The 19,186-nt window shown below is 38.9% G+C and overlaps 1 protein-coding gene across 1 annotated transcript; it reads left to right on the forward strand.

The window, feature by feature from the left end:
• Positions 1-8,026: 8,026 nt before the first annotated feature.
• On the forward strand, positions 8,027-18,707 carry CMAS (cytidine monophosphate N-acetylneuraminic acid synthetase). Its single transcript, XM_052690746.1, has 8 exons — positions 8,027-8,241; positions 10,218-10,360; positions 10,567-10,722; positions 12,283-12,416; positions 13,249-13,343; positions 14,468-14,639; positions 16,499-16,649; positions 17,446-18,707. The coding sequence occupies exons 1-8, from the start codon at positions 8,081-8,083 to the stop codon at positions 17,676-17,678; spliced, it is 1,245 nt and encodes a 414-aa protein (XP_052546706.1). The 5' UTR covers positions 8,027-8,080; the 3' UTR covers positions 17,679-18,707.
• The last annotated feature ends 479 nt before the right edge of the window (positions 18,708-19,186 follow it).

The following is a 19,186-nucleotide window of genomic DNA, read 5'->3' on the forward strand; positions in this document are numbered from 1 at the left end:
AGATACTTTGAGTGCTCTATGTCTTTATTATCAAAATAAAATGATTCTTTAATCCATAACCAGTGTATCACATTTGTGGGTTTTTGGTATTTTTTTTTTTTAATTTTCTTTTTCTTTTTTTTTTTTTTTTTGAGGGAGAGGGAGATGAAACAGTAAAATCTATCACAAGTGTTATTTGGCATGTATTTGGCATGACTTGCCTTCATAAGAGCAATTACAAGTGTGATATGGCTCATGCTCTGGTGTGGGCAGTTCAGAATGACTACTTGTGAACCAATGAGTTGGAGTGTGAGAACCATGTTTGAAAAATTTCCCTTGTAGTGAGGCAGGAAGATTGTACGTGCTGACCTGAGCACTGTCATACGCTCTGCAGCTGCTCTGAGGCAAATGACCTTACAGAAACATGACATAAAATATCCTTGGGTCTGAGAAGACAGTTAGCTAAACAAAGAGCCACGAGAGAAATAAGAACTCTCTGACTCTATCGGCCACTGCGTAAGCAGCAGGGAGCGGGAAGTAGATTTCCTAAGAACGAATTGCAAAGGTGATCCTGATCCTGTCTGATCTTTTGTACAGCCTTCTCTGATTCACATGCTCATAGAAAAATTACTAAGAGAGCTATTTATCTGACCCCGCAAAATGATTTTCAGGCTGAGCATGTGCTTTCTATCCAGGGCTTGCTCTGTGGGTCATCAGCCAGCAGTGAGGTTGGAAACAGGAACTGGTCCAAACAACAACACTCTACTGTACTTGTTTCCCATCCAGCTTGAGTCCTAGATACAGTGAGAGTGTTTACATTGAAAGGAAGAGCAACATGTGCGTACAAGTTAATCATTTCATTAAAAGGAAACTGCCATCTGGTCTGTACCTGAATGTTTGGGTCTGGAAGAGAAGGAAATAAAAGTCAACACAACCGTAAAATAATTTAGAAAGATAGTAATTAGAAACCGAAAATGATAATAATGGCATCTGCAGAAGCTTTTCTTGTGTAATAATCATAGATACCTGCCTGGAAATCTTTCTCCAGTAAAAATAGCTGTTGATTTTACAGTTCTTCATGGGCTCACATCAGTATCAATATTAGAGTATGAAGGGTAATTAAACAGAGTTCTTATTCCGTCTCTTGACCATTTTCTCAGCTCATTTTACTTCTGTACAGGATGGTCACTAGATGGCAGTGTTCCCACCGACTGTCAGAACGGCACGCAAGCCCTGCTCTTGAGTTACATGGCTCTTACAGGAGCAGCTTCAGGAGACTTAAGAGTATGTGAGAATATAACAGAGCTACATGAGTGTTTGTAATTTAAATCTACTACTTTACACAGAGGAAATTATTAATTGCTATATATCAGGCACAAATAAAGCAAGCTATGTTCTGGTTAGACCACACTTTTAAATCATAGGTTTCTCACCAGAGAAGCAGTATGCAAAGGCTTGCATCTGGTAGACCAAAATCATTAGCAGCAGCCAGGAATGGTCCATGTCAGACAAAAAGGAGGAACTATACACAAATTTCTATGTTTCAAATGGAATAATTGGTAAATATGTAAAATTAACATGCATTTCATAAATAGTTTAATGCCTATTACGGGAAAACAGGGGCCAGAGATTGAGGGTGTTTATGGACTCAGATACACTGTTTAAAGATCCAAAGCACAGATAAAATGAGAAGTGGGCTGCTAAATTCGTACAGATTTGTTAAAAAAAAAATATTAAGTGTGTTATGAACCCATCATGAGTGGAGACGTGAGTGAAAGCACCAGATGAGACAGCAGAGGAATGAAGGAATAGCCTGTACTGCTAATGAACCATCCCTCAGACACTGTTCCCAGAGCTCTGTTCTCAGCAGTAAAATTGAGTAATGGGATGTTTAGGTCAAGCCCCAAAGGCCTGCACTCTGATAAGAGCTCAGCACAGATGACTTGTCAGTGGAAGATGCTGTATCCTGAGAACAGGAAGATGGCAACTAGATTTCAGTATATGATATACTGCATTCCTTTTCCTGCTGGCCCATAAGAAAAACAGATGTATATTTCAAACAAATGAGGAAAAACATGTGCAAAAGCAGCAACTTGGCATAAGATTTATGGAGACTAAAGTAAGCAAAATTCCCCTCCCCCATCCCCCCCTCCAAAAAAGGACCACCCTATAACAAGCATTGATTCCTAAAACATTTGAAAGATCTGTCAAAATCAAGCCTTTTGTTGTCAGTCAGAGAAATGACGAGCATTTGGCAGTCAGAGTCCTCTGCTGACTGCACTGAGCAAAAGTGGTCCTTGCTATCTAAGTGCTTTTCATTACATGAAATAAGAGTGCATGAGAGTGCAATCTCTGGAGGACAGTTAGCTAAAAGACATGAGTATCTGCTAAGTAGGAGGGAATTTCTGAGGGAGATTTTAGGGAAAGCCACAACTAAACCATACTAAGGAAGAAAATTCAATGAACAAATAATAAAGTTAACAAAGATCTTCACAAGTCTGAATTAGGGGAAATTTTCTTTCTGCACATCTGGACAGGAATTTAACCTCCTTGATACAAATTAGGACACATTAAGCTGGAGTCTGAAAAAGATCAGTACAGTGGGATAGCCAGCATTACTCAAACCCATTTGCCAGCTGAAGTAATCTTCTGGTGCATCCTCTGCAGAGCACAATTCAAAGTTTAGGTGCTTTCAACCAGTCTCTAAAGGTATCTTTTGAAGGATACTTGAAATTATGCTTCCTTTTTGGCTGTAGGAAGAACCTGAGGTATTCAGGCCTCTAGCTTATTACCTTAATTGGAGGCCGGGATTTAGATAAGGTGAATCTGTCACAAAAATGAAAATTAAGTGTAAGTGCAAAGATCTGCAACATAAAGAACTTGATTTAACAGAATGGTTTGGGTAGTCTCAAGGTAAAAATTAAATATAAATTACTATTGTTACAAGAATTAATAACTATTCACAGCCAGGCAGGTAATGTCAACATCACTTGTAATAAGAGTGATAGTAATAATAATGAAAACTTCACTTAGGTTGAAATTACTGTTAAATATATGTATCTTGGTTCTGATTTCTTCTGTGTACACCAGACAGTCAAGGGGAACCAAATTAATCCAGCAGGCACTGAATTAAACACAGTGCATTCCATTATACTGCAGCAGAGTAACTTGCTCCATTCCAGCTCTGCAGAAAGTCTAAGTAATACACCAAGTCAAGTGTAAGCTCCAAGTAACCATGCTCCCTTCTGTCCGCTTTTCAGAGGTGATTTCTGGAACTCTCAAACCTTTGAGAGTTGCCCTTTTTTTCAAATCCATGTTAATTGTTATTCATCTAGCTCTTATCATCTATGGACAAAGTGAATTGGCCTAAGAGCTGCATAAAGTTTCCAATAGCAAGAGCAGGTCATTTGCTTGATTTTCTGAGGTCCATTTCTTATTTCCTTGATACTGATCTGAGTCCAGGACTGCACAGAATTTACATGAGCTATCTAAGGTCAGTGCAGGTAAGGCAAGATCTACATCTCTGAATTTTCCTGTTGTTGCAGAAAGACATCAAAAGAGTAACTTTCAGTTTATTCAGGTGTAATGTATCCCTGAATCACTGACAGAGGTTTCCACTGCATGCTTCCATGTGTCTCTCTTATCTGTTTCTGCAGTACTCACTGTTAAGCATATTCCAGAAGAAGACAGAAACCTGCAGTTGGAACCACCTGGGGCCATACTGACGTTAACAGAATTGAATTTCAGGCACACAGAATTAAAGCCTGGCCCCAGTTAGGTCAACAGCAGTTTACAGTTGTGTTTAAGAACTCAAGCATTCTCTAACATACTACAAAGGCTATGCCTCATGAAGCTCCACTGTGAGCTTCAGAGAATCACTGTTACACACTTTTTCAATCTTAAAGGCTAAGAGCAACACAGTGTGAATGGCAGAAAGGGCAGATCCACAGCAGGAAGTTCAGAAGATGGAGGGTAGAGTAGAACTCATGACGGATAGTTCAGAAGATGGAGGACATGGTAGATCCCATGATGGGCAGTTCAGTGGATGTTAGTCTGAAAGCAGACCCCAGTGGTCAGTTCTAGTGATGCTTCTTGTTCAGACATATCTGATATACTTTGTTCTTAAGTTGCATACTGTCTATCAAAGCACTGCCCTAGCCATGAAAGAGATTAATAGCTATCCAATGTGCTCTCAGGCATGTCCAGTCTATGGCCAAGGGGCCACATGTAGTCCAGCTCACAGTGCAGTCACCCCTTGCCCCATGCTGTCATGACAGTGGCTCTGCCCTGCTGAGCAGCCCATCCTAGCATTAGGCATGCACCCATTGCTCACAACAACCAAATACTGGTGTGTTGCCTGAGCTGTTTTGGCTGAAACCAGAGCGAGGGAAGTTCAGTGTCAACTCACTCAAGTTATGGCAAATAATAGTATGCATTTTGATACATTGGCTAAACACATTCCTGTGAACAGAGAAAAATATGAAGCTGCTCTTTCCATTTTGATAAAGGAATTTTGATAAAAGTTTCAAGATTACTGAAAAAAACACCGATTTATATTTGTGACTCCATTTTCAGTTGTCATAAACAAATTACTTGCGAATTTTCAAACAGAATGTATAGACTTGCTATTACACATTCAACTCAAATATCATCATCTCCTTACCATGTTTCTTCACCAGACTTTTTTAAGACCGGAGAAATATATCCCTAGCTTCACCATCACATCTTATTCACGTTATCACTTCTAGACAGTACACACATTTGTGAACAACTGTTGTCGAGGATTAAGTATAGGAAGATTAAGTACAGGAAACTTCATCAAAAGTCTAACTAATGCCTTGAGAACTCACTAAGAATTCCAACAACTCCCATTGAATCAGGCTGATGCTACCGTCACAAAACAAGGTCAACTAGCCCACTAGTTTTATGTTCTTAATGCTCTCTTTTTTCATATGTTTTAATAAAAATATTAACAGTTAATATAAGTTTTGTTTCTCATATAGAGTAATAATAATATGTATTTTATGAAGGCTGCTCTAAAAGTAATGCCTCTTGTTTTATTATGTTGACCCACAACATCAGAGATGGAAGTTGGTGGTAACAGCAGTAGAAGCTGAACCTTCCCACCAATATTCCATCACATTTTGTTGCCGTGGAATGGCAGCAGATGGAGCAGTCTGACAGAATGGAGTCTGATATGGAAGTGCAAATAAAGCAAAGGTGTGTCACTCAGTTCCTCCATGAAGTAAAGTTGCCATTGACATTGCCACCCATTGACATTCATTGACACTTGCTGAATGTTTATGAAGACCAAACAGTGGATGTGATCATAGTGAGGTGGTGTGTTTCAACAGTGTCGACAGCAATATTGAGTTACCCCCACCAGTACAAGTTTTGACAAGCTTGACATGCAGACTCTTGCTCACTGTGGGCAAAAATGCATAGCTAATGGTGGGAACTACATTGCAAAAAAGTGTTCTGTAGCTGAGAATTTGCTCTATGCTTACTGTAGCTGTTGTAGTTTCAGTGGAAATAAACAGAAGGCATTACTTTTGGAGAAGCCTGTGTATATGCAGCCCAACACAATTCCTCTTTACTCAGTGTGGCCCAGGCAAGCCAAAACTTGGACATTCACATAGTAAATCATCTCATTTTAACTGTGATTATAGTAACACCTCAGCACACATCTGCATAATACCTCAAATTTTGTTAATTTGTCTCCCCGCTGTTATGCACAGACATGAATGAATTGACTTTTTTCCTGAGCAAGAACAGAATGTGGTACTTTATAGCAATGAAACTGTGATCAGAAAGAAAATTGCAGATTTTATTATCCCCAGTGGAATAGTATGGCATGGAACATATTTTCAAAATAGATTTATTCCCCCTATTTTGGCTAGCGTATCAGCATATTTCCGTGAAATGAGCTGGTTTGGTTCACGGATAGTCAGACATGATAGGACTGAGGGCAGGCAGGCTGCGCAGTCATGAGACTGTACACCACATTACGTGATGTGGGAATGTCAGCTAGCACTAACAGAAGAGCTGAAACCCTCTCCTCCACTCTGGGAAACCTATGCCTGCAGGCTGTTTCACGATTATATAAAACAGAGTGCATGTTCCAAAGAAACAAAGTATTATATTCTTTGTTTTGTTCTCCATAGCTCTATTATTAAAAGAGCAAGCGTTCTTATCTTCAGGAGCAAGATGACAGTACAAATATGGAAAAGACAAGTCAGAATGTGTTTAGGTTAGTAATACATAATCAAACTAGTTCCAAGTTGAATTTCATCCTTGGGTATTTAAACAGTTGGCTGATGAAATCTGAGTTACCAGGAACAAGAAGGCATAAAATGCAACCTATGTTAAAAAGGAATAGGCTGGGAACAATCCACTACATCTGCTTTATTGGGACACAGTAAACGTTTATGCACTTTGAGACTCAGTTCAGAAGTGCATGCTTGATCTGACCTAAAGATGTTGATACAGGTGCATTTGGACCATTAGTCTAACCCCTGATCTGGGAAGAATGCTGGAATAAATAACCAACAAGCTTTGGTAAGTATGTAAAACAAATTCTATCAATTAACTGCGGTCAGTAATAACTTACCTGGAACAAGTCACATCAGTATTGTTTCAATTTACAAGACCATGCTTGTGGCTACAGAAAGACAGAGCAGATCTCATACATACATTTTACTTTAGTAAAAGTCGTGACAATATCTCACATACCTTCCACAAAAATAAGCCGAGGGAACACAGTTCATGTTAAAATGTTTTAAGTTGGAGACCGAAGTGGTTGTTTTAAGAATAAATTCAAGATTCTGCATTTGCTCAGGTATTGCCAGATGCAAAAACACAGCTGGGAGCTGTCTGGCTATGTAACAACTCTTGCAGAAGCAAAGTGAACCACTGGCTGAATTACGCCAATATTGTGCAAGAAAAGAAAAACTATACAGAGATGTACAAAAGAAAGTACAATCTGCAAGGCACACAAGGTACTAATTCTCCTGCTTCCCTCACTTGCAGTGTTCTGCTTAATATTTGCATCCAGATGTGGAGCCTTCAGTAGAGATGAGCCATAAACCTGTTTGAATGCATTTAGAGGAGAGCAACAAAAATGATCCAATGGATAGCCTGAAAGATCTGGGGCTGTTCAGTGTGGAGACAAGAAGGCTATGGGGAGACAGAGTACCTTTCAATATCTAAAGGGGAGTTACAGGAAAGAAGGGGACAGACTCTTTAGCAGGGTCTGTGGTGACAGAACAAGAGGAAATGGTTTCAAGTTTAAAGAGGGTAGATTTAGGTTAGATATAAAGAAAAACCAAAATACCCATTCCTACTTAACACGCAGGTGTTTTGAATATTGTAGCAGCTACCTGAGAAGCCCAATCCATCGTGCCCACTAACCGCATCCCTCAGTGCTACATCTACACATTGCTTGAACACCTCCAGAGACGGTGACTCCATCCCTCCCCTGGACAGCCTGTGCCAATGCATCACCATTCTTTCGGAGATGAAATGTTTCTAATACTCATCCTGAACCTCCCCTGGTGCAACTTGAGAGCATTCCCTCTCATTCTATCTCATCCTAATGCTGCTCAGCAGCCTCCACTTTCCAGTCTTAAAATTATTTTAAAACTTCGATTTCCTGTACGGATTGTATTATCGGTTTTATGCTGGAGCACACTTTTACGCAGGTGGGAAACAAGCAAAGAGTGAAAGATTTTTCTCCACACGTTGAAGTGTCTCCGTGAGAGGATTCTGCCCTCTGCCGGGACTCCTCACACGGGAAGGACGTGATACGAGACAACCCACTCAAGTTTGAGATTTACGACAGCAGACAACGGAAAACTACAGGACTTCATCGTCTAGGGCTTCCACAGCCCTCCACGCACCAACTGTGGGGAGCGCCCCACTCCCAGCTAAGAAACGCAACCGCAGCTCTAACCCCACCGCACCACCTCCCCTCCCCTCCCCGACCCCGCCTCAGCGCGCAGGCGCGGCGGGCGCAGGACTACACTTCCCAGCATGCACGCAGAGCTCCGGGAGGGGTGCGTGGCGCACGGCGGGGCGGTGGCGCCCGCCAGAGGAACGCGGCATGGAGACGGATGAGGCGCAGCCGCGCGCCCATTTGGCCGCGCTGGTGCTGGCGCGCGGCGGCAGCAAGGGGATCCCGCTGAAGAACATCAAGCTGCTGGCGGGAGTGCCGCTTATCGGATGGGTGCTGCGCGCCGCCCTCGACTCAGGCGTCTTCCACAGGTGCGCATGCGCCATCGGCCCCCTCGCAGACGGGGGGCTCCCGTGGGCTGGAGCGGACGGTGGTGTTCCAGTACCGCTGTGGGCTGGCCGGGGGCTGGCCGAGGCGGCCCCTCGGGTTTGTCCAGCGATGGACAAATGTCAAAGGAATGGGAATAACCGTGTGTGCCGGGAGCCCAGCTCGTGGCGGTGCGTGGAGCCCACTTGGGATATTCTTTGGTGCTATTCTGTGGGCTTTACGCACTTCTACCTGGCTATTACACGTTTCTACGTGGCTGTTGCACGATTCTGCCGTTTGCCAGGACAAAAAAAGAATTGTGCAGACGCGCACTAATAGATGAAGCTGAAGGCAGCACACGATGAGGGTGCTCCTGGTGTGCAGCACCTTGGGTGCAACTTCCTGATGTCAAGCTGCTGGACTATGCTAAGGGCAGGGACTTGATTCTCAGGTTTTGTGTTAAAGTGCAGAAACGAGCCCCAGCCAGGTTCAGTGCTAAAGTATGCACCATCTTCTGTGTCTTCACAGTGGCTGTACTGCTGTCTGCTCTGGAAAATCTTTTTTATTCTATTCTAAAAAGTACAACAAGCGTCTTTGGCTTTATTTTTTTATAAAGGAACAGTGTATCGCTTCTAGATTATTGGTAGTTACCTCATGTGAATCCATACTGCTTCATGACTTACTGTGAATATGATGCACATATGCGTGCTAGGTTTTTCATTTTGCCCATTACACAGCTAAACTCTGTTGGTTAAATGGGCAGTGACTGTTTGAATTAGCCAGGCTCAGGCAGCTTATGGAAAAGACTTCCTCTTCATTCATTTACATGAGTTTGACTTGACTTTGTGTCACTGTCAGATACAGTTTGGCTCTGATGATCTCATGATGTCTTTGAATGGAAAAAAATTAACTAAAGCACCACTTGTTATGTGCAGTGCATTGAAAATGCCAATATTTCTGAAAGAATAAAGGTTTTTATCATAATTTTTGGTTTTGTATGATGCTTTTTTTTTTTTTCTTTTTTTTTTTCCTGGTCATAGTGGTGACAGCAACCACCTTACAGGTAGCTTACTCAGGCGGAAGTGTTTACCATCACATAACGCTCAGACTTGGTCCTTCCCTTTGTAAATGTTTACTATCCCTGAACTGTACAATCTTGCCTTACCAGTACTGAAGGTTTCCGGCACCAAAACTGATGTGTTTGTCACTTGAACATCTCCTTCTCTGCGATTATATGAAGCCTAGTTAATGCATTTTAAAATTCTTGCAGAACAAGCTTGTCTTCTGACAGAGTGGTATTTTTACTTGCTTTTGGCCTTGTTTCTGAACCCTGCTGTTATTCTGAGTAAATTGTTCAAGCTAGTCACTAATTCAGTAATATTTTAGTATGCCTAATATTGTGGCAAGTTGGCATTGAATTTTCTGGTTGCCCATCTGAATTTTACATTGCTTACGCTACATGTATATATGGCAGGTCAGGCACACAGAATCACACAGAATCACAGAATCACAGAATCACCCGGGTTGGAAGGGACCTCAAGGATCATGTAGTTCCAACCCCCCTGCCTAGCAGGGCCACCAAACGTACACATTCAGATCTGGTTGCCCAGGACCCCGTCCAACCTGGCCTTGAACACGTCCAAGGACGGGGCATCCACAACCTCCCTGGGCAGCCCGTTCCAGGGCCTAACTACTCTCCTCACAGCATTAAACTGTGTAAACAGGCACCTCACAGCATTAAACTGAAATGCAACTCAGGCTTGAGGTTTTTTACAGTGTACATGGTGTATATTGTATCCTTGTTCTTGAAAGTGCCATGTTGGATTGATGTACAGTTTTACTTCACAAATACAAGAACTAGTTCCCTTATTGCCAACTATAGCACAGGGTATTGTTCAGGTGAGCAGATTGTGTCAGACAAGCCTTTTGCTGGATATTGTTCTTTATACAATCATTAATTTCTGTTGATGTCTGCCAACAGTGTGTGGGTGTCTACAGATCATGACGAAATTGAGAAAGTTGCAAAGCAGTTTGGTGCTCAAGTTCATCGCCGAAGCCCTGAAGTATCTCAAGACTCCTCTACATCTCTAGAAACTATCAGAGAATTTCTTAATCATCATCATGGTAAATCAGTAATGAGGCATACTGAGTTTTTATGTCATAGGCCCAGAGGGGTGATTCGCTTACTATTTAGAAAAATAACTAAAGATTATAGTAAATAAAAGTTGGAAAGATTTCCTTCTTTTATGGCCTCTGCTCATCCCACGCTTTGGGGTTGTATATATTAAAAATATTCATTGTTTCATAAATGTATGTTTATTTTTCTTCAGAGGTCGATATTGTAGGAAATATCCAAGCAACATCTCCCTGTCTACATCCCAGTGATCTCATAAAAGTAGCAAATCTGATTCAAAAGGAGGGCTTTGATTCTGTTTTCTCTGTTGTAAGACGGCATCAGTTTAGATGGAGCGAGGTAAAAAAAGGAGGTAAGATTTTTCTGTTCGTGGCTGCAGTTAAAATTAGTCAAAAGTTTTATTCAGGAGTTTATTGTTCATACTCAAGACGTTTATATTTGGAAAATGATATCATGAGCATGGGCTGGGTTCCTGGGGAGGTGTGAGATCACTTTTAAGTGTCGCTGTTTTAATATTACTGATCATTACTCAGCAATTCTGTAATTAGTTTCTAGAAGTGATAAGATGCTGAAAATGGAAATGTTGTTAACATGTTTAACTCAAAACATAACTCTCAGATTTACGTGTTTATGCCTGCTTGGTGGATTTTTGTGATTTTGTAGACATGACACTGAGGTCATATCTTAACTAGGGAGATGTTTATTCTTACTGTGCAATAGCTAAAAAGTTGCAAATATGTGATGTGAGATCTTAGTAAAGACAGGATGACAGCCTCCTAGCCTGGAGGCTTAGGATTTGCTTCAGCCTGCTAATTTGTCTGCTGACTTATGTGAAATTGCAAACTGCCTTTGATTCGTGAGGACTGAACTCATGGTAATTAGCTCATACAGAAGAATACAACTATTTTTCCTAGAGCAGATATGCCTCTCAGCTACAGTTGCCAAGAGGACTGAAGTCTTTATTTTCAAATAAAGATTGTATCTTTTCATAGCTGTAAGAGTACCTCCTGTGCTTGTACAAACAACTATTCCCCCCCATTGTCTGTGTTGCTTTTATTTCTGTGATTAAAGCATAAATGTTTGGTGCCTTTTTTCCTCAAAATGCCTAGTTCAGATACTGTCTCATCTGGCTTTTTTTTGTTGTTGTTGCTTTTTTTTTTTTTTTTTTTAAACAAATGTGTTCCTCAAATATTAACATTATTCTATTGAGGTATATAATGCTTCAGATGTATTTTTTTCTGAGTTTACCAAGTGTCATACTTTAAAGGAAAATGAAACAGGTGAAGCTTGATACTAGAGGTAAATCTCTGCTCTCTCGTTTAGTTTCTGCTGCATGTTTTGCTGGCATTGACAACAGCATGGGATCTTAGGGAATTTTGTTTGTTCAGAGGTGCTGTTTTGTTTATTTGTAATTGAACAAATTGAAAATAGTTAATGTTATGTGTGTCTCTCAATAGGAAGTATATTGGAGAAGTACCAAAATATTTTCACAGATAAAATTTCTCTTCCCAAGCTCTTTTATCACTGAAATATTTCAGTGTTGGTCCCCTCAGCTCTTGCGTGCTTGGGACATTCTGGTTTCCAGGTGTACATAGCTGAATGTTTTCTGTGTACCCTCTCTGAAAGCTAAACCCTTCCCTGTCAAGTACCAGGAGATAGTAGGACAATCCTCCATTTTGTTATCTATAGTTCTGAGAAATAGCAAGAAATCTGGTGATTCTTTGTAAATGAGTGAAAGCCATGAGAGAGATAACGAAAGAAGATGGTGGCTGAATTGTGTTCTTAGTTTTTCAACAGAAGGTTTTTAGAGAAAGTTGTTAAGTGATTCTGAATGAGGATTCTGGAAAATTTGCTGGGTTTTTCTTTTTTTTTTTTCTTTTTTTTTTTTTTTTCCATTTCTCTCTGTTAACAGAAAACAAAATGACAGAGCCCCAAAACCTGAATCCAGCAAAGCGGTACCGGCGGCAAGATTGGCCTGGGGAGCTGTATGAAAATGGTTCCTTTTATTTTGCTAAGAGGCATTTGATCGAGAAGGGCTACTTGCAGGTTAGTGCTGTTGGTTTTCTTGGCTCTTTATAATAACACATCTTTTAACTCTTGTCACAGAGGGATTTTAATTCAGTGTTGTTTCTGTTTCTTATACAGTCTGCTAACAGCACTTTGGCCTCAGGACAGTTAGCTTATTTCTTGTAACATGACAGGACTGTTTGTAATCAGGGCAGTTCAGAGCAAATATATTTGTACAAACAATATGTTATTTTATATATATTTATATATACATATACATATATATATATAAGCCTAAAATACTGAGTTTCACATAAGTTTATCGTATGTATGTATCTTATAATTCAGTTTAGTATTACTGAGTGAAAAGCTTACGTTAATGTAGTGCCATGAGCGTCTTACTTGAATCTATGACCTTGTATTCTTGGCCAGTTTACACCCTTTGTCCTATGCCAGTTTCGTGCTGTGATTTAAACAGTCTGTTATTCTCTCCTGATGTTTGCATACTGGTGTAGTAATACAGAGCCACAAAAATAATCCCTTACCTTTCCCGTGCAAAATAGGTTTGCCATTTTACTGTATGAAAAGACCTACTGAAATCTATACGTCCTAATAACTGTAATGTATATCATCTTTCTTGCAGGCTTCCTTTAGTTGTGGAAGGAAGATACTAACCATTGCTTTTATAAAGTTTTAAATATTCGGTACTGTGTAACAGAGAATATGTCATTGTTGGTGCTTCACTTGCCTTTTAGCTGCTGTGACTACAGTGTAACCAGATATTTTGCTTTCATTACATAGTACTAAATTGTACCGTTTTGTAGTTGTATTAACTTGAGCAGAAAATTGTAATGAATTCTACTTTATTTAGGGTGGTAAAATGGCCTACTATGAAATGCGTGCTGAGCACAGTGTGGATATTGATATAGACATTGACTGGCCTATTGCAGAGCAAAGAGTATTGAGGTAAAAGCACTATAATTCCTTTTATTTCTTTAAAATTACTAATTGTTTCAACGAATGTTCATGTGAATTTGCAGGTTGTTTTTTTTTTTTTTTAAGTTTCAATTTAACAAATTATTCAAGATAATTGAATTACTTTATTTTTCCTTTCTTTGTTAAAATCATCTGAATTACCTTGGTATATATTTGTATGTTTTTCTTATTTGTGTAAGTTCAGTCTGGGGAAAAGGAAGACTGTAATCCTCAATATCTCATAGCAATGTATTAATGTAATCTCTGCTATTTCCAGCTGTCTTGTTAAGCTTACATGGCCTGGAACATGCTTGGTCATGCACATGAATAAATCATAGAATAGGAGAATCATAGAATTACAAGGTTGGAAAGGACCTACAAGATCATCTAGTCCAACTGTCCTCCTATCACCCTTACTATGCATTAAGCTACTAACCCATATCTTGTAGCACCTCATCCAAACACCTCTTGAACAACACCAGGAATGGTGACTCCACTACCTCCCTGAGCAGGCCATTCTAGTAACTGACCACTCTTTGAGAGATAAAGTTTTTCCTTATATCTAATTTAAATCTCCCTTGGTGCAACTTGTGGCCATTTCCTTGGCCTCTATTTGTTGCCTGGAAGATGAGGCTGACTCCCTCCCCATCACAACCTCCCTTCAGGAAGCTGTAGAGTGTGAAGAGTGGTTCAGGTAGAAGGTATGGGCTGATTACATCTTGCCTGCTGCCTTTTCTTTGCAGCTACTTTGTATTTCTATAAGGAAATAGTGGGTGGGAATTGAATACGTTTGCTGTACCTTTTTCATCCTTTACTCCATTTTGCTTTCTCCCAACACAAGTGCCATATAGAACATAACCTTTTATGCTAAGTAAGTAAATCTCATTCTGATTTTTCAATGGAAGACATAACTTACTTGTCTTTTGGCTTTTTGTTCTTTTTTTAATTGAAGAGGGAGAATTGAGTTGAAGAGTGAAGATACTAAGGGAAGAAAGGGGGGAAAAATGAGAATTTTAAAGCCAGTTCTTCTGCCTGGAGTTCACAATTGTATTTGAAATATTTGTTTTCAGAGTGCACAAAAACTTCCATTTGAAAAGATAATTTCTTTGTCTTAGCTTTGGATATTTTGGCAAGGACCCATTAAAAGAAGTGAAGCTATTGGTTTGCAGTGTTGATGGATGCCTGACAAATGGTCGCATTTATGTCACAGAAGATCACAAGGAAATGGTCTCCTACGATTATAGAGATATTGTTGGTATCAATCTATTAAAGAAAAGGGGAATCCAGGTGAGGATTGTTCTGAAGTGTAAGGCTTTATTTATTGCTGTGATTAATCAGCGCAGTACTCTGGTTCAGGTTTGGGACAATCATTGTTCTCAGGTTCCTTAGAGGAAAATGAATACGTTTTGATAACATGCTCAATCTCATCTGTAGCAGCTATGGTATCTTTTTCTTTTTATCCTTGAAAAATGTGGGAAGACATTTAGATGATGTTTTGATGGCACCAATCATATTGTGAGCTGTTTAGTCTAGACACACATAAGCTAGCAGTCGCTTCATATCGTTATTTTTTATTTTGACATGATTCTGCTGTAGAAATTGTGTTTTTGCGATAGCTTTACTAAGCAGGACTATGCTTGTTATCTCTCAGCTGTGTAAGAAGAAGAGATACCCAGAAAAATTACTTGGCTCATCCTAGATGACTTTTGTGGCTGAGGAGAAATCAACCCCCCCCAATCACATCCATCTGCATAGTTGCTTTAACTGTAACTTACGTGGTAACAATTTGATGTAAATGAAAAAACATAAATTATAATATGGATGCTTTCCTTAGTTATTGATGTTACTTTTTTTATTATTGTTGAATTCTGCTGAACAGAGTATTTGCTTGCATTTATGTGAAACTAGCCTTCCTGTTATTGTCTCTGTGTGCACCTGCCTTTGGTGTAGCTTGAAGAATTTAATGAGGTAAGAACTAGATACAGATATGGGCTGCCTTCAGAGGGCCTAGTCTGAGTCCTGTTGCGTATAGAGGTAAGCATGGATATGGCAAAGCTAGTTAAACCCCAAGTAGGCCATTGCAGATACATTTTGAAGTCTCTGTTATGGGCTTTTTTTCCTGATGTTGTAACAGGTTAGGCAAGACATTCTTTACATATTAAAGTGTAGGTGGTGCTGCCCTGGGGCAGTGGAGTAGAGTAGGTGGCTTTCCAAAACTTCCTTAGTTTTATCTTCTGTGAGGCAAAAGCGAGGAAGCTTGTAATTGTTTTGTTGCCTGTGGATGCCTGTTTCTGTACTTTCACTGACTTGGAATCTGTTATTAAAAACCTCCTGGGCTTTGTGTTTCATTTACTTTATTTCTAGTGTATGATGCTAACACAGTCTTACTCTGTGCACCAATCTCATTCATTCTGTACTTAAAATCAATGCCAAATACTTGCTAGCGTTTAATAGCAATTAGGGATGATAAGCTTGTCCACAACTTGGAGACAAAATGTGGAGAGATTGTGTTGTAGATCTTCAAAAATCTTGCTGCAGTTGTCTCCTGGTTTTAGCCCACCCTATGTATTGTTTCTAAATTTCATATTTCAATTTAAATCTCAAGAGATTCATATGCCACACCACTTCGATCTGTTTAGTGGTCCTTTGGTATTCTCAAGTCCTTTTGTAGCTAAAACGGTAATGTTATGTAGAGGAATCAGGAAAAGTACTTCAAAAGTTTGCTTCCACAGATATTTCAGAAACTGTCCTCAGAAGCTCTTTTATACCCTACCTTTATACCTTAGATCAGATGCTGCTGCATTAAACAGTGAGCACTGTGCTGTGATATCCAGTATTTGATTTGGTACATGGTGCATATAAAAAGACAAAGGTAAACTTCTATTTTGGGGAAACTCAGGGAAACCTACAGAATGATTTTTTTGCTTTCCCAAAGTACTTCGTAACTCAAGACTGTAATATGTTTTTTTTTTGGACACAAATCACTTCTGTTCTGAGTTCTGAATGAGGAAACGAGTCATGCAAAACTCTTCTGATACCTGATTATGTTTCCAAGAACAACACTTGTACTCTTTTCGCCATATATCAACTTACTGGTCTTTTTTCTTTGTGTGTAGGTTTTATTCTAACTTGACTTAATTCAATAGGTTCGACTCATCTCTGAAAGAGATTGTTCAAAATCCCTGTCAGCTATGCAGCTGGGATGTGTAGCAGAAGTTAATGCAACAAATAAGCTACGAGTCCTGGAGGACTGGCAAAAAGACATTGGTTTGAGCTGGAAAGAAGTTGCTTATTTAGGTCAGTTTCTCTCTTTAAAACACTTTGGCCTCTGCTGTTACACTGAATTTAGTGGGATTAAAGCGCAAGCAATAACACATTATCACCAAAAGCAGATGCATATTTTAAGTCTTACTTGGGTAAAATCTAAATATTAAATGCAATGGTGAATCATTGTTGAATTTTGTAAGTGTGATATATTACTTAAGTTTATAATGTGATTTAGAAAAGCTTTTCATATTGCGGAAGTGTACATTTATAGTATACAATTCTGAATTGATTGTAATTCATTTCACAGAATCACAGAATGCCCAGGGTTGGAAGAGACCTCAAGGATCATGAATCTCCAACCCCCCTGCCAGATAAAGGGCCACCAACCTCCACATTTAATACTCGATTATACTATTTAATACTAGATTTCAGATTAGTATCATACAGGTTCTACTCTGAATTAGAAACAAATCACGCAGAATTAAAACTGAAAGCTATGTGATCCCATACAAAACTGTATTTCAGTGGCAGTTTAGCTGTAGAGTCTTGGAGGTGCTTGCTTAGTTGCTCAAACAATTTTACTCTTATGAAAAGTACATACTCTTGCTTGAATATTATGTGTAAAGTATGATCAGTGTTGACATTTATCGCTGGGATTTTCTAAAAATATGTACTTAAGGGCTTTTGAGCTTCTCAGATAAAAAATGTGGCAAAAATATAAATTCTAAAAACTAGATTAATATTTAAACAGCAAAATCAATATTTTTTTTCTCCGTTTTTCTCCTCTGTGGTATTTTTCTTACATATCTGTCACTTTTTTCAATAGGAAATGAAGAATCTGATGTGGAATGCCTGAAGAAAGCTGGCATGAGTGGTGTGCCCGCTGATGCTTGTGCACTGGCTCAGAAGGCTGCTGGTTACATTTGTAAAAGCAGTGGAGGCTGTGGTGCTGTCCGGGAGTTTGCAGAGCACATATTCCTCTTGTTAGAAAAAGTGAACTCTGCAAGAAAGCAAATGGAAGAAGTGAATTCAACAGGAGAGGATACAGGGGGAAAATGAGAACAGCAGAAATGGAAATAAGGAACTAATGAAAAAAACAATAGCATAGTTGTTTTCTGTTTTTCCACTTCTCCCTTTCCTAATATGGTTTTACACTGTATTAGAGTTATAAAATGTTTCCCTCTAATTTAAGGTTCCACTTTAAATGCTGACATTCATGATTGTATTTATGATTATTTTAAAAGCTATTTAAGTGCAATTGAAGAAATACTACAAAAATAGTGTCCTCTAAATCTACTCTTAATCATTAAATTTGTTCTACAAGAGTGATGTATCTTTATTTTATAATCCAGATATATGCAGGGAATAAAGATTTTTTTTCGTGATTTGTGGATTTGTAATTGAGACTCTTAAAAAGTTTGTTCTGTAAGTTGTGGTCATTTTATGTACATTTCCTCTATCAAATGTCAGTATGATATCGTAGTTATATGCTAGCTTTTCTTGAGATGCATGTTTCTCCAGTAGGGAAGAGTTCCAGCATATGCTGAAGCATATCCTGTATTTTAAAAAGTGGAGTTAGTGTAAAACTAGTTAATGTTAGTTAACAAAAGTATTTAAGCATGTGTTCAATTTAAGCTGATATACAACTAAGTGGCATTTGGAATTATGCCTCTTACCTTTGAATCTGGTTATATGGGGTTTTATTTCAGTGCTTAAATTAACAAAACCAAATGCCCCAAATTTGAAACTAAATCTCCTATTAACCTTTGAAATCTTTCCTTGGAAAAGTAATTGCTGTGGAAAAAAAATCATAGTTGATGTTTTTGGGTTCATATAAACTACATTCAGATTATATTTAGCATATCAATTTAAAGTTGGTGTGTATACATTTGTATTTATGTAAAATACAAATTTTACTGGGTTTCGATGTGGAGAACTCAGTGATCTGTAAACATCTGTACACTGACATTGAAAATACATGTCTGTTTTCAATCCTTGTATTATTAATGAGTCGGGCTCAGCCTTGGGTTAGGCTGAAAAATAATAAAAAACAAATAAAATCATGGCCATATAGGCAGTTCTTGTTGAGATGAGTAATAATAGTTAATCATTTTATTTTATGTTTCTCAACATAAGATTTCCTGTACCTCTTTCCAAAATAAGATCCACTGATTTCCTGCTTTTTGTTGATGAACTTTGTGTTTACCTTGTGTCCCTTTCTAAAACAAATTTTTAAATTGAAAAATCTTTTACTAGCTGTAGCAGTAAGGTAGGTAGGTGAATAGTTGAAAAGTGAATTAGTTGCACTATTGCCCTCTTCAGTTATCACTTAAATAATTCCTTTCATTGAGTTTTAGGGCTCTGTACTAAATAAATAAATACCATGGATAGCAATAGCACCATATTTTGGACGGAACTATGAACTTGGTACAGGTCGATGAGTCATTTTACTCACATAAACAATGTAATAAATCGCAGAAGTCCAGATTGTTTAAACAGTTCAGTTTAATAACGTTGTTTAAAATTGGCCAAGCTCCTATTTACTTCACCTTGTCGTAGTCAAAGTA

The sequence above is a fragment of the Tympanuchus pallidicinctus genome, unplaced genomic scaffold, assembly GCF_026119805.1.
Source record: "Tympanuchus pallidicinctus isolate F22 unplaced genomic scaffold, pur_lepc_1.0 scaffold27, whole genome shotgun sequence".
Taxonomy (NCBI): domain Eukaryota; kingdom Metazoa; phylum Chordata; class Aves; order Galliformes; family Phasianidae; genus Tympanuchus; species Tympanuchus pallidicinctus.

What these genes read in the sequence shown, in the direction of transcription:
- CMAS (XM_052690746.1), top strand. Translation starts at nt 8,081, where the DNA reads ATGGAGACGGATGAGGCGCAGCCGCGCGCCCATTTGGCCGCGCTGGTG. An exon ending in TCGAGAAGGGCTACTTGCAG is followed by an intron (nt 12,417 to 13,248) that starts GTTAGTGCTGTT and finishes TACTTTATTTAG; the next exon opens with GGTGGTAAAATGGCCTACTA. An exon ending in GAAAGAAGTTGCTTATTTAG is followed by an intron (nt 16,650 to 17,445) that starts GTCAGTTTCTCT and finishes TTTTTTCAATAG; the next exon opens with GAAATGAAGAATCTGATGTG.